Genomic DNA, 20,762 nt, shown 5'->3' on the forward strand with positions numbered 1-20,762 from the left:
TTTTTTTTTTTTTTATCCGTTTTCACGGATGCACATTTCCTGTATACTTCTTTTTTTTTCTCCATGGAAATGCCATACAGTATAGACAATTTTTCCGGCAGTTGTACTCAAATGAACGTATGCTGTTTTTAAATTTATTTTCCTTTGTTTCCCTGAATTTTACTCTTTGATTTTTGGAAGTTGCTCAACTTTCTCTCCTATAAACAATTATATTGTATATATTTTAAACAACAACAACAACAACAACAAAAAAAACACATGAAAAACCATTGGTAGTTCCATTTTTTCTTTCAGTCAGCCGTGGAACTGATGTGGTGTGCTTCTGTTTTTCCCCCACTTTTTTTTTTTCTTATATGGTAGTGCTGTATGGCAAAACTCTGACTCTCTCATGATACCATTTTATTTTTCCTTTTATATCTTCTTTCTTGGTGTTATTTATTATTTCCATTCTTTCCCCTTTTCCTTCACGACAACTCCCTCATCTCCCTTTTCTTTTTCTTTCTATCTTCTTTCTCATTGACGGATGTGAGGGCTGGCGGGGCTGTTGGGATTCTGCGGCTCGGCGGCGGGGGCGGCGGCGGTGCGGCGGCTGCGGCGGGCGGCGGAGGAGTGCGTGAGCGACGTGGACGGCGACGGGGCCGCCAGCGACGGCGAGAGGGCCGTCGACGAGTTCTTCCGGGCCGCCGCCCTGCGACCGGCAACGCCGCCAGCGGCCGGGGCGATGGGCCAGCGGGAGTTGTGGGACGCCTTCCCGTCGTGGGGCTGCCGGGCGGCGGAGTCGCACACCCCGCGGGGATTTGTTTGCTGCGCGTGGAACTCCGCCTGCGTGGCGGCGGATGGGATTATGAAAAGCAAAGAGAATCAACTGATGGTGTATAAAAATCCATGGACAATGCAGTATCAATTGCCACATCGTACCCTAGGAAAGAGTGATCATGATGTTGCTGCTGGTAATGGCGATAGTATCAACATGCGGGAGTTGGAAAAGGAGAACAAGGCTATTCTTGAGGCACAGAGTAAAGGCGCATTTTGTGAAACGGTGAATTATGGCAAAGAAGATAACTTTACTATAAACTTGCAAAAACTTCTTAACAAAGCTTTATGGGATTATTGTTTGACATACCTACTTTTATGTAGTAACAACAAAGATGATAATAATAATAATAATAATAATAATAATAATAATAGAGTGAAGTCTACTTGCAACTGGGGTTCAAGTGCATTTGTGCGCAATCTCACTTCTACTGAAGATGTTGATGCTGGTTTGGTTATTCTAGAAGTTGTAGCAATAATGTGTGCTAACGATATAGAGGAGGAGAAACAACTAGAACGATCTCTTTTTGATGCTGATGAGCTAGATAATTTAAATAGCAATGAAGAAGGTGAATTAAGCTCTTCCACTATGGGGATATCTATTTCTTCCACAAGGACTGTTTCTCTGGCACGCAGACGTTGGACTGCCGGTCATTTATTTCAGTTGCGCTTGACCCATACAGAACTTCAGCTTCGTCATGACAGTGCTCATCTTGTAGTGAATACTAATTTTAGTTCTCAAACTAAGAAGGGAATACCTGGTTCTCATAATTACGATCATATACGACTCTTTCCAAAACATCAAGGTCGCTTAGAGACATTACCACTTCCTCGACGCATGCGAGTAAGTTCATCCTCCAATCCGATAAACCCAAAGGAGGATCAATCTATGGATGTATTTTTACAAGGTGTTGATTTAAATGCTATTGTAGATATTTTATGTGAACGAATTGAAAGAGGTGATAATGCTGTTGCTACTCATGGTGTGGTGCCTGTTGTACGTGTTACACTTCCGTTTATGGCACCCTCACCGAAACAATTATGGGAAAAAATATTGAGTAAAAAATCTAGTGCAGTTGCTGGCGCCGGAGCAGAGGTGATGGCCAAGGCTAGGGTCTCGAAGTGATATGATGACCTGACAATTGAGGAAATTTGAAGAGGATGTGTATGATTAATATACATTACCTGTAGTGTTTCTTTTTTTTTTTTTTTGCGTACAAATGTCAGACTCAAAGAAGAAGAAAAAAGCATTTCTAAAAAAAAAGAATAAATAAATAAATATTTGGATTTCTATCGATATTTATTTGTATGTGGTATATATATATTTATAATAGGTGTTTTTTTTCTTTATTTGCTATTTCTCTTTTTCATTTTTTCTCTTGCTTGTATGGTCCCCTCCTGACACCTTTCCCTATGTGTCCTATTCCCAGTAATAGTCATGTCACAGCAGCAGCAGCAGCAGGCACATATTGAAGAGTTAAAACGTCATTTTGAAAATGTTAGAGTTGTGCGGCAGACATCGTCAGAGACACTTCTGCAGGTGGAGCACATGAACCCCGATCGTGGATATACACTTGTGCTCTACGTGGCTCTCGACAGTAAGTTCCCCCGCACGCCGCCCACTGTGGCGTACTTTGGCGGCCGCAAGGTTCCCATTACAGCCGTGGGGGCGGATAACTCCACCAGCGGCGAGTGGAATCCAACAACCTCACGACTAGTAGATGCAGTTGCGGTGGCATTTAGTAATCTTGCAAATTTGTGGGGAAGCGCTGCCCCACCGTCAATGGAACAAATCGCCAATCAACTTGAGGCATTATCGGATTCTATGTTAGAGGATATTATATCTAATCCAAATTGTTTGGAGTCCTATGCGTACCAGCTTCCTTTTCTTAAAAGTATTCGTGATGCGAGTGGACAGACAATTGATGATATTGAACGGGTTGCAAAAGAGAATTTAACCTTGGAACCAGAAGTGGAAGGTCTACGAAAAGAAGTGGATGATTTGCAACAACGTCTTGATGCCCAATTATCTGTTTTGAAAAAACTACAAGCTTCAACACCACTATTAGATGCTGTTAGTTCCCCTGAGGCTCTCGCAAAAACATTTGCAGCTGATGTTCTAACGCTAGATAAACAATGTGAAGATATTGCAAAAAAACTTCTGGCGGTAGATTGTAATGCTGACAGACGTCGTTTTGATGATCTACTGGAGGAATACAGAAAAAAGGCTAAAGAACGTCACATAATGGATTTGAAACGACGTGCATATCATGCTTCACTGAATTGAGAGGTAAGGGGGTGGGGAAATGTAGAGTCTCATATGAAACGAGAAAAAGAAAAAAAAGGAAGGGAGAACCAAACAACAACAAGAATAAAACTCAGCAGAAGCAAAAGAAGAAAAAGAAGAACAACAACCAAAAAAATAGAAGCAAATAATGAAAAAGCACAATCACTTCATTTCTGTAAATAAATAAAAAAAAAAAAAAAAAAATAATGATGAGACATGCTGCAGAATAAGGGAGGAAAACATTACCTCTATGAATAGCAACAATAATTAGAGTTTGGACAGACACCTCCTTATTTTTTTTCTGTACCCCCCACCTCGGTGACGACGTGCGTATTAGTGATGTTCTTTTCCTTCTCTCTAAACACTACCCTCTTGGCAAGAATATTTTCATTGCGTCAGTAAAAAAAAAGAAAAAAAAAATTATACATGAACACGGTGGTTTTCTGGAAAAACCTGTTGTTTGTTTTTGTTATTATTTTTTTTTTTTTTATTGCCTTCTTTTCTTTTTATTCCCTTTTCCTTTTTTTTTTTTGTTTTACTTTCTTTCTCTCTCTCTCTCTCCCATTAGTGTGGGTTTCACATCATAGTCGTTGTGTTTTCACTGGTATTTTTCTTTTCACCTTCTTTAGGTATACAAATAAGAATAAGAAAGAATGGGTAACACGGATAAGAATATGGATTACTGGGTAAAGAATCTGAATCTCACCGCTCACAAAGAGGGTGGGTATTTCAAAGAAGTTCTTCGCTCAGACACAACGATGGAGACACCCAGAGGTGCTCGATTTTATTACACTAGCATCTACTTTTTACTAACACACAATAACCCATCTCACTTCCATCGCATTCAGTCTGATGAAGTGTGGTATTATCACGCCGGATCCCCATTGACAGTTCATGTACTTCACCCAGATGGTGTGTATGAAAAAATTTTGGTGGGTCCTAATATCGATAATGGTGAGGTTTTACAGGCAGTTGTTCCGAAAAATGTTATTTTTGGTTCAAGTGTTGAGGTTGAGGGAAGTTTTTCAGTGGTGAGCTGTATGTGCTCCCCTGGGTTTGATTACAGAGATTTTGAGCTCTTCACAAAGAGTGAGCTTATCTCTCAGTATCCGAATCATGATGCTATTATTAACAAGCTTGCATATGATAAGATTCCCTCTTGAATGAGAACGTTATTAAATAAAGTGCTGTTTTAGCCAGGGTATGATTGTTTTTATTATTATTATTATTATTTTTCTTTAGTGTGGATAGCGCCACGCTTTGTGGATGTTGGCGTATAATAATTAGATGTTGATGTTAGTAGACATGTTGATATTAATATTTCTTTTAATATATCTTTTGAATATATTTCTTTGGTGCTTTGATAGTTGTAAATACGTTGACAAGTTTTAAAAATAAATAAATAAATATATATATATATATATATATATATATATTTTTTTTTTAAAAAATGATCTTCTCACTAAAGTTTTCTCGTTATCTGTATTTGAAAACAAAAAGAGCAAAAAAAAGATAAATCTTAAGGACATAGCAAAAAAGAAGCGACAAACAAATAAACAAACAGCAATAGTACCGAACATCATTGTGAGCGTATAAAGGATATATATATATATATATATATATATATATATATTACATTATCACTTGTAAGAGCTCAGGTGTATATTTCCCTCAATGTCAGACGTAAATCTCAGTGAAGAGTTTGACGAGGTTTGCTTAAAGTGCCACACGGAGCCGATAACGTATTGCGCAAATACCTGCAAACATCCACTTTTCTGTGCGAGGTGCGCTATGAAATGTGCAACAGGAGGAAAGTGCAAAAAGTGTGGCCAGCTGTACTCCGGTATGGAACGTATTTACTAAGTTAACTCAAATACAAAAGAAGAATAAAGGAAAAAAAAAGAAAAGTAGAATGGGTTTTGGTTGGGTATAACAGTATATTTCTTTCTTCCTTTTTTCTTTCCATGCTTCTTTTCTCTTTTTTTTTTTTATTTTGCTGCATTTTTTTTTTTATTCTTCTACTATATAGTGTTTTACCAATCTATTTTTCTTGGTAACGTGTTTGTTGGTTCCCTTCTTTTCTGTAAACGACCCTGTGTTTATACGGTTGAGGTAATAACTACAATTTGTTTACGCCCAATATATACTGCCTTGCATTTCTTCCCTCATTGCTCTTCTTCTTAGCAAGAGCAGGGCAGAGAGAGAGAGAGAGAAAGAAAGAAAGAGGGAGGGATAAAAAGAGAAAGGTACAGCTGAGTGAGAAATCACCCGGAGCAATCAAGCAAGCAAACAAACACATACACCCACACGTAGACAAAACAAAAAAGAAAAGAAAAAAGAGCTAACAGAGTAAAAGAAAAGATATATCTGTTTCTGTTATTTCAGCTATGAACACTCGCTCCAGGAAAAACAGGCGCTCTAAGACTATTGAGGAAGAAGAAGTTCATGAAATAATAAATTCTCAAACTGAAATTCCTGCTGCTGAAGAACAACAACAACAACAACATGAACAACAACAACAACAGCAACAAAATGCAGATGGTACCAGTAATGGAGGGTTTCGTGTTATTCAAGTTCTGGAGAACTATGGTATTGCTTCTTCAGATATTAAAAGATTAATGGAATCTGGTTTCTACACTGTGGAATCTGTTGCATATGCACCCAAAAAGAATATTTTAGCTGTGAAGGGTATCAGTGATGGAAAAGCTGAAAAAATTATGTCCGAGTGTGCAAAGTTGGTTCCAATGGGTTTTACATCTGCCGTTGTTTACCATGAAGCTCGAAAAGAAATTATTATGATCACTACAGGAAGTCGAGAAGTAGATAAATTACTCGGTGGCGGAATTGAAACTGGTAGTATCACAGAGTTATTTGGAGAGTTTCGTACCGGAAAGACACAGTTGTGCCATACACTCTGTGTAACTTGCCAATTGCCCATTTCACAAGGTGGGGCGGAGGGAATGGCACTTTATATTGATACCGAAGGTACATTTCGACCAGAACGACTTGTTGCCGTTGCGGAGCGTTATAAATTGGATCCACAAGATGTTCTTGCCAATGTGGCTTGCGCTCGTGCTTTTAATACAGATCATCAACAACAATTATTATTACAGGCATCTGCTATGATGGCTGAAAATCGTTTTGCCATTATTATTGTGGACTCCGCAACAGCTCTTTACCGTACGGATTATAGCGGTCGAAATGAGCTTGCAGCCAGACAAATGCACTTGGGGAAATTTCTTCGCTCACTTCACAATTTAGCGGAGGAGTACGGTGTGGCTGTGGTCGTCACTAATCAGGTCGTTGCCAACGTGGATGGATCTGCACAGATGTTCCAAGCAGATGCAAAGAAGCCAATTGGCGGTCATATCATGGCACACGCATCGACCACACGTTTGAGTCTTCGCAAAGGAAGAGGAGAACAACGTATTATGAAAGTGTATGATTCTCCTTGTCTTGCTGAGGCGGAGGCGATATTTGGTATTTACGATGATGGTGTTGGGGATGCTAGAGATTAAGAAGTGCACACATCTGATATGCTTTTATGGGGAGTGATGGAGTGCATGAAATTTTGGGTGTGGGGTGAGTGAGTAACGGAAAGGGTGTACGTTTTTTTTTTTTTTTTTGTTTCGTTTTATTTTAGTGTTTATGATTTCTCCATATATATATCTATATCTATATCTATATCTATCTTTAACTAGTTAAACCTGTTGATTATTTTATGGATCTTTCGTTTCTCGGAAGCCCGTACACACATACTAAAACAAAAAAAGAAAAGAGGAATTATGAGGAAACAAAAACAAAAAAAAAGGCGAAAAAACAAACACAAGAATTAGTTTAGAAACGAGAGAGCTTGCACGTAGTAAGTGCGAGAGAAAGTAGAGTTGCCAGGGTGCTCTCGCGGCAAGCACGAGGCTTGGTTCTTAGAAGTACAGAATTAGCTTCATTTTTTTTCCCCCCACCCTTTGTTTTTCATTATTGTTACATTGCTCCCATTTACGCTGTGTAATTATGAGTTAGGGAGCCAGGGAGAGTTGTCTGTGTGTTTTACTAACACAACAACAGGCGATAAGTGGGTTATAAGTGAGTTTAGCATGTGGGTCTTATGGCTTTCTTGGCTCCTTCCCAGTTTAAAGCCACTATTAGTATTATTATTACTACTACTCATTGCAAATATATATATATATATATATATATAATTATAATTATTTCCTTATTTGACGTATATACTTTTTTCTCTTTCTTTCTCTTTCTTTCTTTCTTTATTGTTTATTGACTCCACACACCCACAGCGAAAGAAGCGAACAGCCGCTTGAGAGTTAATAAGAACAAAGGGCAAAGGCCTAATCGTTTAACCAACACACCACTACCCCAACTAAGCAAATATGACGACAAAGCGCCGCAATCACGGACGTTCCAAGCCCCCAAGCTCCCGCGGCCGCACCACACCCGTGCACTGCTTCAACTGCAGCCGCCTCGCCCCGAAGGATAAGGCCGTCCGCCGCTTTGTGGTGCGCCGCATGTTGGACCAGGCGTCCGCCCGCGATGTCGCCGAGGCGTCTAACATCTACGGCGCTGGTTTCCCAATGCCAAAGCTGTACATGAAGCAGCGCTACTGCATTGCGTGCGCTATTCACAGCCGCACTGTGCGTGCCAGGCCCGTGGAGCAGCGCAAGCGCCGCTACACAACGAAGGTGCCTTATCGCCCGAATGCTGGTAAGTAAGTGGGGAAGTTGTACACATTGGCAAGTACCATTTTCTCTCATACGCAGGTGTGAGCTTCTTTTTTGGAGGGATCTTTGGGTGTAATAGGAGGAGAGGGTGAGATTACACACAAAGTGAACTCTTCGCTTGTTCATTTCTGTTTTTTTTTTATTCCTTAAACAAAAAAAAAAAAAAAAAAAAAAAAACACATACACACATCAACCGCTCATATCTCTATTTCTTTTGAGAGAAAGAGAGAGAGCGAACCAAATCCACTGTAAAGATGTATTCTGTGGACTCTTTCTTTCTTTTCTTTTTCTCTGGCTTTCTTTTCTAATACCATTCATTTGACTCTTTTTTTTTTCTCTTTTTTTCTTTTTCTTTACATTAGTCTCTTTCTCTCTCACTCCCTTTCTTTCTGTGGTCCTCTGGATCACAGGATTGGGAGTCTAATGACAAGCATTGAGCAGATTGAGATTAGCGGTGTGCGTAGTTTCGACCCTAATCCCGCCCACCGACAGAGAATTGTTTTTCAAAAGCCACTCACCGTCATTCTTGGAAAGAATGGCGCCGGCAAAACTACTATCATTGAGGCACTATTAAATGCCTGCACAGGTCAAATGCCACCAGGCAGTGGGTCTGAGAAGAGTTCTTTTGTCTACGACCCAAAAGTAATGGGAGAAACAGACGTCAAAGCACAAATTCGTCTTCTCTTCACAGGAAGAGGGGGAAAGGTTATGCAGGTCATACGTTCCTTTCAGGCTCTCCGCACTCGCAGTAAAACTACTTTCGCAACACTAGACAACACCGTGGCTTATCAAGATCCTGCTACTGGAAAGGTGGTCTCTAATACATACCGTGCAAGTGATGTGGACCGTGCAGTTCCAGAGATGCTCGGTGTATCTCCTGCTGTGCTTGAACATGTTATCTTCTGTCATCAAGAAGATGGGAATTGGCCACTGGCACCACCAAAGGATGTAAAGAAAATATTTGATGACATCTTTGCAGCGACACGGTATGTACTAGCACTGGATCGTCTACGAGAAAACAGTAAAGAATTTCGTCGTCAGCAAAAAGAACATGAAGCTAATTTAATGGCTTTACGTGAGCATAGAGATCAGGCAGAACAACTGACACGTGATATCACAGCAAAGGAAGAATCCATAAAGACTATTCAGTTAAGAGCTAAATCGTTGGAACCACAATTAAAAAAGCTACATAGTGTTGCTACAGCTTTAAGTGCAGTAGAACAAAATGCAGAAAACTTATCGAGAGAGGCCGCTGTTATTCAAGGTCGTATAGAAGAAAGACAACAGTCTGTTAATAGAGCAAATCTTCCACTGACTACACAAACACTTGAAGAATTTCTAGAAGTTAAAAAAGGTTTTGCTGATCACGTCAATAAACTTGAGATGGAAGCATCACAAAAATCAAAACTACTTGAAGAGGTAGAGGAGAAACGGCATAAATACGAAGAAGAAGTTGCCAATCTTCGTACTACCATTCACTTTTTTGAACAACAAGAGAAACAACATGCACAAAATTGTACGATATTTCGACAAATAGTAAATGATGTGGCAAAAGATTTCGTATTAAATGAGAATGATATCATAAATGAGTCCACATTACAACACATTACAGATCATTTGAATAAGGAGTTGGAAAATTCCATTCAAGAACGTGAATCTTTGTTAAAGGAAATTGATGACAAGTGTAAACTTGTGGAAGATGAGCAAATCATTACACTTCGTACTATGGATGCGGATAATAAAGAGAAGGAGATGAAGGAAGAACAATTAAAGCAAATACAAGAACGTATGAGAGATACACAAGAAGCTCTTCGTAAACTTCAACCTCATGCTAGTCCCTTACAACTTGAAAATTTGAAAAAAACAATTCTTACCTTGGAGGAACGAGTAAAAGCTGTAGAAGAATTAAAGAAAAATGGTGAAAACTACAAACAACGACATGATATATTACAAAAATTAGAAATACAAAATCGTCTTGTTGCTGAGTTACGACAACAATTATCCAGACATAAACAACTTTCAACGGGAGAAGCAGAGATAAATTTACTTCGTACACAAATAGAAGAAAAACGAAAAAAAATAGATATTGAAATTCAAGAAGCCGTTATACCAGCACTCTTAACGTTTGGGTATGATGTAACGGAAAACGCTGCATTAGCGGAGGTGTCTTTATTAACAGAGAAACTACGTGATCAACGAACAGAATCTCTTCGCATGATTCATGTTGAATACGGTGAACTGGACCGTCAAATTGCGGTATTACAACAGAAACAATCTCAGTTAATGAATGACATTTTACGAAATGACTCAGAACTTCAACGTAAACGTACCATTTGTACAGAAATACTTGGAAAAGGTGTTGATTTAGATCAATTTGAATCAATTCTTCAACATGCACGGGAAACACTACAAAAGGCAAATCACCGAAGTCACGCATTAGAGGCGATGAAGATGTGTTATGCTAATTTTGTTGAAATAGCAAAAGCAGAGAAAAAGTGTCCTGTGTGTGATAGGGAGTTTTGTGATGAGGCGACGTTAGCCAATTTTATGGATCTCAACAAGGCTCAACAACAGGCATCACCTGAAAACGTTGAAAAGGCACGAGTGGAGAGTATAGAGGCCGAACAGAAAGTTCGTCGTCTTGAATCCATTGAGTCAGACGTACATGAGGTGAGACGTATTCTATCCAATGCCCCTGGTTTAAGACAATTACTTTCTTCTTTAAATGAGGAACTTGCCAATAAAAAGGCATTCTTAGAAGATGTGGAACGTAAACGAGAAGTTATGGAGAGTCAAATGAAGAAAGTACAAGAAATTGTACAAATTGTAACAGATTTAAATGCTATTGCGGGAGAAATGTATTCTCTTCGACAACATCTTCTTCGTAGAGAGAATTCCATGAAAGAAATTCAAACAGTTTCTCTTACGAAGGAAAATAATAATAATAATAATAATAATAATAATAATAATAATAATATGATGGATACTTCACGAACGTATGAAGATCTCTCAGCAGAGTATGAGAATGCAAACACAGAGTTATATCGTCTTAATGTCTTGTTAAATGAGGCCCAACGACGAGAGGATGGTGAATCTGATCAAGCTGCTTCTAATGAACTTAGTTTAAAAAGAGGTGAGTATTATCAATTAGAGATGAAACTCATACGACAAGGGGAATTGGAGGAAGTACTTGTACGGTGTCGAAAAGAATCGGATGGTTGCAGAGAACGCATCGCTGCTATTGATAAAAAAAGAGAAGAACTACAGAAACAATTGAATAATTTTTATGACCTTTTAAATAAAATTCAACAAGAACGTCAAGAAACAGAAAATGCTTCAAAACAAGGCCGTCTTGGGAAAATAGAGGAATCACTTCGTTTGTTGGCAAATATTTTGCCCAAAGTACGGGATTATATTGTATCACAGCATAGTGAGCAAGTGTTAAGGACACGTGAAAAATTACACACAGCTGAAGTAGCGAGTGCCGCAGCATCAGAGGAAGTTAAACAGTTACGTGCAGCTATTCAAGAGGCACGATCTGTAGTAGATAAACAGTATCAACACGCCGCAGAGATGGAAAAACAGATTGATGTACTTGAGAAACTCAAATGGATTGCAGAGGACCAAACACGACTACAAGAGATTGAAAAAACACTTGAGGATCTTAAACGTAAAGAAGTCTCTGGTGTAGAGGAGGTGCTTGGTAGTGATATTGTAGCCCGTGAGAGTGTACCCCGAATTCGTGAACTCATTCGCAGTAAAGTGAGTGAATTAGAACGTTCCCGTGCCCAACAGGAAGGCAACATGGAGGCAATGTTGCAAGATGTGGTTCGGCTGAAGAGTCAACTCTCACATGAGAAGTATAAAGATGTAGAGAAGCGTTATCGTTCCACTTTTCTGCGGGTGCAGACGACAGAGATTGCGGTGGCGGATATTGAAAAGTATTACCGTGCTCTAGAGAAGGCTGTGCAGTCTTATCATCAGGAGAAGATTGCACAAGTCAATCACATTCTCGCGGATCTCTGGCGGCAGACATATAAGGGAAGTGATATCGACACCGTGGAACTGCGCTCGGAGGATGATGCCACCTCCACAACTACACGCCGCAGTTACAGTTACCGTGTGGTGATGAAGCGGGGAAACAGCGAGATGGATATGCGGGGCCGCTGCAGCGCTGGGCAGAAAGTACTCGCCGCCGTACTCATTCGACTCGCACTTAGTGAGGCCTTCTGCTGCGATTGCGGTATTCTCGCGTTGGATGAACCAACAACAAACCTTGATGAGGATAACGCCCGCTCTCTCGCGGAGTCTTTACGTCTGCTGATTGATAATCACCGTAGTGTTAAGCACTTTCAACTGATTGTCATTACACATGATGAACAGTTTGTACGGGCACTTGGGGGACAGGCATTGGATACCTTTTACTATATACATAAAGACAGAGAAGGTGCCTTCTCCGTTATTGAGGAGAGAACCTTTGATCAGTTATTTGCCGCATAAAAGAGCCCTGGGGTTTGAATTTTCACACGAAAAAGAAAAAAAAAAAAAGAATGAAAAGGAGAAAGTAGAAAAAAAAAAAAAAAAAAGTCAGTTTTTACTACGACAAAGGCATAGACAGAGTGAAAAAGAAGAAGAGTTATATTTCTTTAAAATAATGTGATGTTCATTTTTTATTTTAAATCTTGATTTCTTTCGAGTGGAGATGATATTATATTGCCTTACTTATTTATATTTGTTTCTGTTCAATTGTTTTTTTTTTTTCTTTCATTTCTTTTCTTTATTTATTTTTCTATATCACCATTACAAGTAACAAGACCAATAGAGAGAGTGGTTGAGTGTGTGTATAGAGAAGCGGCTCCACTCTTGTTGTTTCTTTTCTTTTTCTTTTATTATTATTATTATTATTATTATTATTATTATTATTATTATTATTATTTATTGTTTATTTGAGACCGTGAGAGATGAAGAAAGCAGAAGGAGGACAAGTTGTGGAGGATTTCATTGCACTCCCGAAAGGACCCAAATCCGACTGGCGGGCATCCGACTTTGAGTTGCTGCACAAACTTGGAGGAGGCAATTACGGGGATGTTTATCTTGCCTCTGTTCGTGATTGTAACTTTGTCTGTGCTATTAAGAAATTATCTATTAAGAAACTTGCAGAGTTTGACATTGTTACCCAATTACGACGGGAAATTGAAATTGCCTTCCATACCCGGCATAAATATCTCTTACGCACATATGGATACTTTTTTGATGAGACAGACATTTATCTTATTCTAGAACCCTGCAGTAATGGGATGCTCTACACAGAGTTGAATCGGGTGAAGTGTTTTCCACCTCCCACCGCCGCACGGTATGTGGCCCAACTCGCAGAGGCACTTCTTTATCTTCACCAACATCATATTCTTCACCGTGATATTAAACCAGAAAATATTCTCTTGGATCACAAACAAAATATTAAACTCGCAGACTTTGGATGGTCTGTACATGATCCCAACAATCGTCGAAAAACATCTTGTGGTACGCCAGAGTATTTCCCACCAGAAATTGTTGGCCGCCAGGCGTATGATATGAGTGCAGATCTCTGGTGTCTTGGTATTTTCTGCTATGAGTTATTGGTTGGAAAAACACCTTTTGTGGGTAAAGATACTGAACAGATATGTAAAAAGATTCACTCCATGCAGTATGCAATTCCAGATACAATTCCACCAGAAGCGAAGGATTTAATTTCATCTCTTTTATTACGAGATGGGACAAAACGATTGGGACTACATCGTGTTGTAAATCATCCGTTTCTACTCAAGTATTATTATTTGCCAAATGGAATAGAGCCGCCTACTGGCAAACGTACACGTGGTGTTGCGGAAAATACTGGTGGAAAAGAAAACTAATTTTTTCTTGTTGTTGTTATTGTTGATGTTGATGTTTTTATTTATTTTTCTTAATCTCCCTACTCAGTTTTATATATATATATATATATATATCTTTGTCTCTGTGTGTGTATATGTGTTTCACTTAGATTTTTGTTATAGATGTGAAGACATTTAGTTGGTTATTAGAGAGAAAAAAGGGGAACACATCGCTCTTTTTTTTTGTTTGTTTGTGTGTTTCTCTGAAGAGTTTAGAATGACAAGTGAAGAAATGAATGTCCAGGTTAATTTTCTCAAACTACCCTATCCTCTTATTTATTAATTTATTTTGTTGTTGTTGTTGTTAATGATAATTACTTTATTTAAATAATATTGTTACAATTATTTTTCTTCTTTCTTTCTTTTTGTTTTTGTTTTTGTTTATTTTTATTTATCTACTTTCATATGTACCATGTATGTATGTGTGTCTATGAGAGAGAAAGAAAAAAAGAAAGAAAGAGAGAGAAGGGGAAAAAAGAAGAAATATATAAATAAATAAAAGTAGTTACACACGATGGAGTTCTCTGGAAGTACACTTTCTCCTTCTGAAGTGGAGATATTGGTTCAGCAGTTAAAGCCAATTCCCATTGAACGTGTTGGCACTGCAGAATGGAAAGAACAACGAGAGGCCATTGAACGACTTAATATGTGTACACACAGTAATGCCGTACAAAAGAAAGATGATACCGTAAAAGCATTCCTTATAGAACATGAGAAACTTCCAGTTCTTTTACATGAATTACTGGTCATGGAAGTATGGCGTCAACGTGTATTGCCTTTAGTAATGGACGTCGTAGCCCAAAATCCCACGGCGATGTATATGTATGTGTACTATGAAATGGTACTATTAAATCTATTTGAGTGTATTGCCTTTCATGAGGAGGTTGTAGAGGCTTTAGATGAGGATGTATTGGAGTTGCTGAGTTACTGCTGGCGACAAGTCTCTAGACTCTTTGCAGAGAAGGATCTCAACAAGATCATCACACCACCCACAGCAGAAGAAATACAAGAGGAAAGTCCACAACAACATGTAGAACGACAACTCCACCAACAACGTATACAACGTGCAATGACTTCTCTCTCTGTATTGTGGTTTATTATTGATCGTCTTGCCCAATTACCATTGGCAGTATCAACAGCCGTCTTTATTCAACACGATCTCGTTCTTGGTCTTGCAGAAGTAGTGATGCTGCAACCATGGCTGCGTAGAGGACCAGGCATTGTACAGAAATACACAAATGGTGAATTCAAACAAGTCTCATCATCTGATGCCCTTTTGGTTTGTACAGCAGAGGCACACACATGGTTTTCATTACATAAACTCTTATGTGATCCGGAATGCCGGCGTCGCTATCCATATACACAAAGTAAAAAGGAAGTTATTCTCCGTATTCGTCGCTTTCTCAATGACACTCTGGTGGATCAAATTCCAGCCCTCACAAGTCTACAGCGGGCGTTGGAGGAACTCTCCTTACTGCAGCCACCCAGTGGAACAGAGGCGAAGTTTAAGAGTTCACTCATTATTGAGCAGGTCCCGCGTATAATGACAGCAGTGGAGTCGGCCCGTAAATGCAGTTGGGAAGATATCGCCGCTACATTTACTGCAATGCTGCAGGACCCAAGAGTGCGAAATGAGGATGCCATGCGTATGGCACGGATCTTTGATGAGATGTTTGCAGAACAGCAACAACAGCAGCAGCAACAACAGGAACAGCAACTTCAAGTGAAGCTGAAAGCATAGAGGGAAGAAAAGAGAAGTAAAAAAGAAAAAGAAAAAAAAAAAAAAGCTTTGTTATTTGTGTATGGTTTAATACTATTTCTTTCGCCTTTCTGGAGCGTTTATCTTTTTTTTTTTTCTTTTCTTTTTCCTTTCTATGGATTTTTTTGTTTGTTTTTTAGACATAATTGTTGTTTTCTTTACTTTTTTTCTCTTGTTGTCTTATCAATGACTCTTTCGTATTTTTTTTTTCTTTTTTTTTCTATTCTCTTGTAGAAGTAAAGTAGTGTTTTTTTTTTTCTTTGATGTGTGTCTCTGTGTGTGTGTTGTTGTTGTTCTTGTAATTGATACACAGTAGGAGTAGAAGACCTGCGTTAGAATGACTGCTTGTGTGTGTACACATGGTAAAATTGGGTGAATAAGAGGAATACCACAATTATTTCCAGGTTTATTTGACGATGAATGCTTTCTTTCTAATGAGTTCTATTCATATATCTGGTTATTTGACAAACTGATTTATTTTGAGTGACCTTAATGCCCATTGAGTTTTGAATGGAGTTAAATGTTTTTTGTTTTACATCTGAACGTATTGTTCTTGCGTCAGCATTTTATTGCTTCTACTATGGATCTTGTTTAGATGAGATGATATTATTTTCGTTGTTGTTTGCTTTATTTTATAATGACAGACTAAAACTCTATTGACAAGAGAGAATAATAAAAATAATAATAATAATAAAAAAGGTACGGAAACGTATTTGCATATATCTCTGCACGTATATATATATATATATATTTCGTGATATTAGTGTTTATTGAATGAATTTTCACTTCTTTGCATTACACTCTTCCTTCTTTTTTCTTCTTTTTCATTATTTTCTTCACATTAAATGTAGGAAGAAGTAGCAGTAACAGCAAATACTTGCGAAGGAGTCCTTCCCTCCCCCACATCTCTTTCTCTCTTTCTATTTTTCCCCCTCTGTGTGCATACAAACACACATAACTTCCCCTCACCCTACCATCTGTTTACCTTGTGTGTTGTTAGGAACAACCGCAGGTAAAGAAGAGGAAGAAAAAGAATAATAAAAGAGGGAACAAAAGGGAAAGAAGAAGAAAAGAAGAAAAACAGTAGGGCTTCTTGGTTAGTCCCTGTTTTTTTTTTTCTTTTTTTCCCCCTTTTCCATTTCCTTCATTGATTCTTTTTTTCCTTCTTGCTGTCTGTTCACTCATCCACAGACACTTATCATCTGGGAAAAGAAAGGGTGAAGGGAGTGTTGTTTGTATTAATTACTGTAAAGAGGAGGATATTCATAGAGAGCGCAACAGGCGTTTCTCGGGTAAAGTGCGCCAAAACTCCCATCGATAAAGTGAAAAGGAAAAAGAAAAGCGTGAAGTAAATTTGACAAGACGTCAAAAAGCGGAAATACAAAAGAGAAAAAAAAAAAGAGGGAGTGAGACCATTCAAAGGAAGGGGAGGAAACAAAAAAGTAAAACAAAAAAAAAAGGAATCAACACAGAAATTGGTGTGCGTGAACTAAAGTGGAAGACACTCTCACACTCCCACAAATACACAGATAGACTTGTGAAGAAACCACTGAAGAAGAAAAAAAAAAAAAAGGACAAAACAACAACAACAGCGAAATAAGGAGTATATCTTATTGAAAGGCAAACTAAAAGGAAAGCGTTCGAATAGGTTAATATCCCCATTAAAGACTATAAGAAGAGTAGTGGAAAGTAAACAGTTGCTCTTGTTGAGAAAAAGAAGAAGAAAAAAGAAAAAAAAAACAAGAAAAAGACCCAACCATCCACACAACAGAGTATAGTATATCCAGTTATGAGTGAAGAGGACGACTGTTTGGAGTTCCCCTCATTTGAGGCCTTTGATGCGGAGGATCGCCCACCACCGCCCTCTGAAGAGGAATACCCCATTGGCTGCGAAGTGGAGCTTGTCGATATTGGCCCCGCCCGCATTGCACAAACCGCGGAGTTGTGGGAGCCGTTCATGGACGATTTCTTCAGCGGCGGCGCTGGTGGCCGTCGGGCGGTGCGGGTGGTGCGGCATCAGGGCGATTACACCTTTGTGATCTGCGATGCGGATCCTGAGATGATTGTGGGCTGCACGCTTTACCGTGCCTGTCTCAGTGAGCCAAAGGTGCGCTTTAAGAAGTACATTCCACACCAGAAAATGGATGTCAGTGTTCCCACCATGGCAAGTGAGGAACGTGGAAAGGATGGGGATAATCTATTTGAGGTGTACGGCAGTGTGAATGAGGATGAAGTGGTGGATATGGAAATGCATCTGCAGCCTGGATCAAAGAATATAAGTGTGACAGATCCATTAGGGTCTAATAAGAGATCTTCTCAACGTGCCGTTACTCTGGTAGAATCAAATGGTCGATCTCCAGGAGTGGATACAGATGGTAAACCAGAACGAACAAGAGTGGATAATCCTGGTTTGTCGCGAAGAAAGTATAATTATGCTATGAAAAAGGGTTATGAAGCACTCAATAATGAAAATTATACAGTTTCCGTTTATTATTATACGAAAGCATTAAGATATGCTACTGATGGTGGTGTTAAGGTTTTTTCAAATCGTTCTGTAGCATTCTTAGGATTACATAATACAGAGGCTGCTTTTAATGATGCAACACGTGTTATTGAATTAAGACCTCAGAGTATTTTGGGATATGTACGGGCTGGCAATACGTTAAGAAGTATGAAAAAATATGAAGAAGCGCGATCCTATTATGAAAAGGCGCTTGAAATTGAACCTAATAGTGAGATAATTAAGTTTCTTATTAAGAGTGACTCTGTAATGATGTTATATGCCTCTAAAATTGAACATCGAAGAGTGGCCTCTGTTACATTAGATAGAGAAACTATGAATGTAATTCTTCTTGCAAAAAAAGGTTTAGTAGCATGTGAAATGGCATGGACGGAAACCACAAATGTAGTAGCTTTATTAGGTGGATCCGGTATTGATGATAATGATATTACTGGTAGTAGTAAGAAACCACTACGTATTTGTGGTCGTTGTCATCGTCCTTTAACTCGAATAGAAGACTTCTGTGCGGGGCTTCCAGAACTACAACCCTCACTTTTTACAAAAATGTACAATAATCCTAGTATAGTAGAATGTAATGGTCGTTGTGGAGTTGTTTATTGCTCAGAAACGTGTCGTACTAAGGCATGGGCATCACATCATTGGGTGGAATGTAAAACAAATGGGAAATGGTCTGATGCATTTCGTCGATTCCCCACTCTTTTAAAAAGTATTGTGGATGATCATAAATTAAGTGAAAATAGAAGACGACAGTCGAGTATCTCCGCAAGTCATTGTGGTCATTCAACGAGTAATCCTCATATTGTACAAGACGCTATTGATATTGCTGTTTCTCGTGTATTGGTGGCCTGTCGAATGTTAGCATGTATTGTGAGTAATGGACGTTCATTAGTAGATGCGGTTCAAATGTATGAGTGGATGTTACCACATGAGGATAAACAACACCGTGGATGTTTTAAAAGACACAGTACGAATTTAACAGAAAAGGTTATTAGTGGTAAAATTCTTACCCCTGTATACAGTGTATTACAAGAATGTTTTAGTAAAGAAGAACAAGAACACCTTACTTTTACCTTTTTTCTTCACTGCTATGAACTTGTGCGATATAATAGTGTACGTGTGCGTATTTCTCTCTGGCCGCATATTCAACAAAAGGCGGAGAGTTATCTCGCCTTATTTAAAATGCGGGGCTTTGAAAGTACCACCACTCCACCAAACTACAGTGCTGGAGAGAGTGGAACGGCAGCGGGGGGAGAAGTTGTGAGTGCGGAGAGTTCAGTCGCGGAGTCGCGGGTGGCGCAGTTGGAGAAAATGGTCGCCACTCCAGCGGAGTCCGTTGCGGGTTACTTTGAGTACATGGCGTTGTTTGAGGTCTTTGCCTTGACTTTTCAACCCCCACGGCAATCACAACATCAACAAAAGAAACAACAGGGAAGTGGTGTGGAGGAGGAGGAGGAATTGCCGCGGTATAATTTGCGTGTGCGGTCTACGCTAGAGTCTGCCGCTGTTATTCACATTACAGTGACAGAGAATGTAAGCAGTGGCGAACAACTACTGGCCGACCGTGCTGTGAATGCATTCATTACATAGCGAGTAGCCAATATATATATATATATCTATTTATCTATTTATTTCCTCTCTCTAACTCTCCCTTTCTCTCATATGATTGTATGTGAATGTGTACGTTCTTTGTTCGTTTTACTTCTTTTCTTCCCTTTTTTAATGTGGTTTCTTACTGGGAACTTTAGAAGGAAAAAAAAAGGGTGAATGGAAAGAAATAAAACAAGGACAATAAAAACAGTATATATATATATATGTATACATGCAATGAAGAAGAAAAATAAAAATAAAAATGAAGCGAAAACGAAACAAAAAAATAGTAAAGAAATAAAGAGAGAAAACAAGAAAAGTTAAAAAAAAAAGAATAATTATGTATTCAAGAGTGACTAAGAAATAAAAAGAAAAAAAAAAGAAAAAAAAAAAAAACAAACGAAAAAAAAAGACCAAAGTGACAATAGGGAATAGGTTGAAATATTAGGACTTTGGGTAGCGAAGATGCATTTCCAGAGGGGAGAGAAAGAGAGATACAAAGACAAAGGGAAAGGAAGGATAATAAAGTGTGTGCAGAAACGTCTTTTTTTTTTTCTTCTTTTGATTTCTTTTGATCTTTTTGTTTTTCTTTATTATTATTATTATTTATCCCCATTTGATCACTGCACCTCTCTTTCCTTTTTCCTCACCTCTCTCTTTTTCTTTCTTTCTCCTTTTTTTTTCTGTGGTTGTCACTGTTCATTATTCTATTTTAACAATCTTGTTTTTAAATCTTTTCTTTTATTTATTTCCCTTTTTTTTTCTCTTTCTCTTATTATGGACAATGTATGGGGTTAGCCGCGCTGAGTATACAGTATTCCCTTTTTTATGATATCATTTCCATTTTATTATTATTAATTTCGTTTCCCCATGTACTCTTTTTTTTTTTTTTTGCTTGTTTCTAACTGTAAACGGTTTTATTTCTGCTATTTTCACTATTCCTACGATTATTATTATTACTTTTACTATTATTACTATTATTATAAATGATACTGCGGATGCTTGCTTGTTAATGCTTGCTAGTGCTTTTTTTCTTTTTTACTCTTTTTGGTATTATTATTGTCCGATTGTGTGTCTGTGTGTTTGTGAGTGCATGACGGTATATACATCGCCCTCTAGGGGGAAAAAGCATCTATATATATATATATATATA

General features: G+C 38.5%; 9 protein-coding genes across 9 annotated transcripts; all 9 read left to right on the forward strand.

Moving 5' to 3' along the window:
* Positions 1 to 970: 970 nt before the first annotated feature.
* Positions 971 to 1,939, forward strand: TM35_000112850 (uncharacterized protein; the record flags this gene model as incomplete). Its single annotated transcript, XM_029024994.1, has 1 exon — positions 971 to 1,939. The coding sequence occupies one exon, from the start codon at positions 971 to 973 to the stop codon at positions 1,937 to 1,939; it is 969 nt and encodes a 322-aa protein (XP_028883817.1).
* A 312-nt stretch (positions 1,940 to 2,251) lies between these two features.
* Positions 2,252 to 3,100, forward strand: TM35_000112860 (uncharacterized protein; the record flags this gene model as incomplete). Its single annotated transcript, XM_029024995.1, has 1 exon — positions 2,252 to 3,100. One exon carries the CDS (start codon positions 2,252 to 2,254, stop codon positions 3,098 to 3,100), a length of 849 nt encoding a protein of 282 aa, XP_028883818.1.
* A 653-nt stretch (positions 3,101 to 3,753) lies between these two features.
* TM35_000112870 (cupin) lies at positions 3,754 to 4,263 on the forward strand (the record flags this gene model as incomplete). The annotated part of the gene is made up of 1 exon (XM_029024996.1): positions 3,754 to 4,263. One exon carries the CDS (start codon positions 3,754 to 3,756, stop codon positions 4,261 to 4,263), a length of 510 nt encoding a protein of 169 aa, XP_028883819.1.
* Positions 4,264 to 5,487: 1,224 nt separating this feature from the next.
* Positions 5,488 to 6,618, forward strand: TM35_000112880 (Rad51; the record flags this gene model as incomplete). Its single annotated transcript, XM_029024997.1, has 1 exon — positions 5,488 to 6,618. One exon carries the CDS (start codon positions 5,488 to 5,490, stop codon positions 6,616 to 6,618), a length of 1,131 nt encoding a protein of 376 aa, XP_028883820.1.
* An 867-nt stretch (positions 6,619 to 7,485) lies between these two features.
* TM35_000112890 (ribosomal protein S26) lies at positions 7,486 to 7,824 on the forward strand (the record flags this gene model as incomplete). Its single annotated transcript, XM_029024998.1, has 1 exon — positions 7,486 to 7,824. One exon carries the CDS (start codon positions 7,486 to 7,488, stop codon positions 7,822 to 7,824), a length of 339 nt encoding a protein of 112 aa, XP_028883821.1.
* A 432-nt stretch (positions 7,825 to 8,256) lies between these two features.
* Positions 8,257 to 12,333, forward strand: TM35_000112900 (putative DNA repair protein RAD50; the record flags this gene model as incomplete). The annotated part of the gene is made up of 1 exon (XM_029024999.1): positions 8,257 to 12,333. One exon carries the CDS (start codon positions 8,257 to 8,259, stop codon positions 12,331 to 12,333), a length of 4,077 nt encoding a protein of 1,358 aa, XP_028883822.1.
* A 461-nt stretch (positions 12,334 to 12,794) lies between these two features.
* TM35_000112910 (putative protein kinase) lies at positions 12,795 to 13,724 on the forward strand (the record flags this gene model as incomplete). Its single annotated transcript, XM_029025000.1, has 1 exon — positions 12,795 to 13,724. One exon carries the CDS (start codon positions 12,795 to 12,797, stop codon positions 13,722 to 13,724), a length of 930 nt encoding a protein of 309 aa, XP_028883823.1.
* Positions 13,725 to 14,256: 532 nt separating this feature from the next.
* TM35_000112920 (zinc finger, MYND-type containing 10) lies at positions 14,257 to 15,483 on the forward strand (the record flags this gene model as incomplete). The annotated part of the gene is made up of 1 exon (XM_029025001.1): positions 14,257 to 15,483. One exon carries the CDS (start codon positions 14,257 to 14,259, stop codon positions 15,481 to 15,483), a length of 1,227 nt encoding a protein of 408 aa, XP_028883824.1.
* A 1,807-nt stretch (positions 15,484 to 17,290) lies between these two features.
* TM35_000112930 (uncharacterized protein) lies at positions 17,291 to 19,609 on the forward strand (the record flags this gene model as incomplete). Its single annotated transcript, XM_029025002.1, has 1 exon — positions 17,291 to 19,609. One exon carries the CDS (start codon positions 17,291 to 17,293, stop codon positions 19,607 to 19,609), a length of 2,319 nt encoding a protein of 772 aa, XP_028883825.1.
* Positions 19,610 to 20,762: the final 1,153 nt, after the last annotated feature.

The sequence above is a fragment of the Trypanosoma theileri genome (genome assembly GCF_002087225.1).
Source record: "Trypanosoma theileri isolate Edinburgh chromosome Unknown TM35_Tth_11_V1, whole genome shotgun sequence".
In the NCBI taxonomy this organism is placed as follows: Eukaryota; Euglenozoa; class Kinetoplastea; order Trypanosomatida; family Trypanosomatidae; genus Trypanosoma; species Trypanosoma theileri.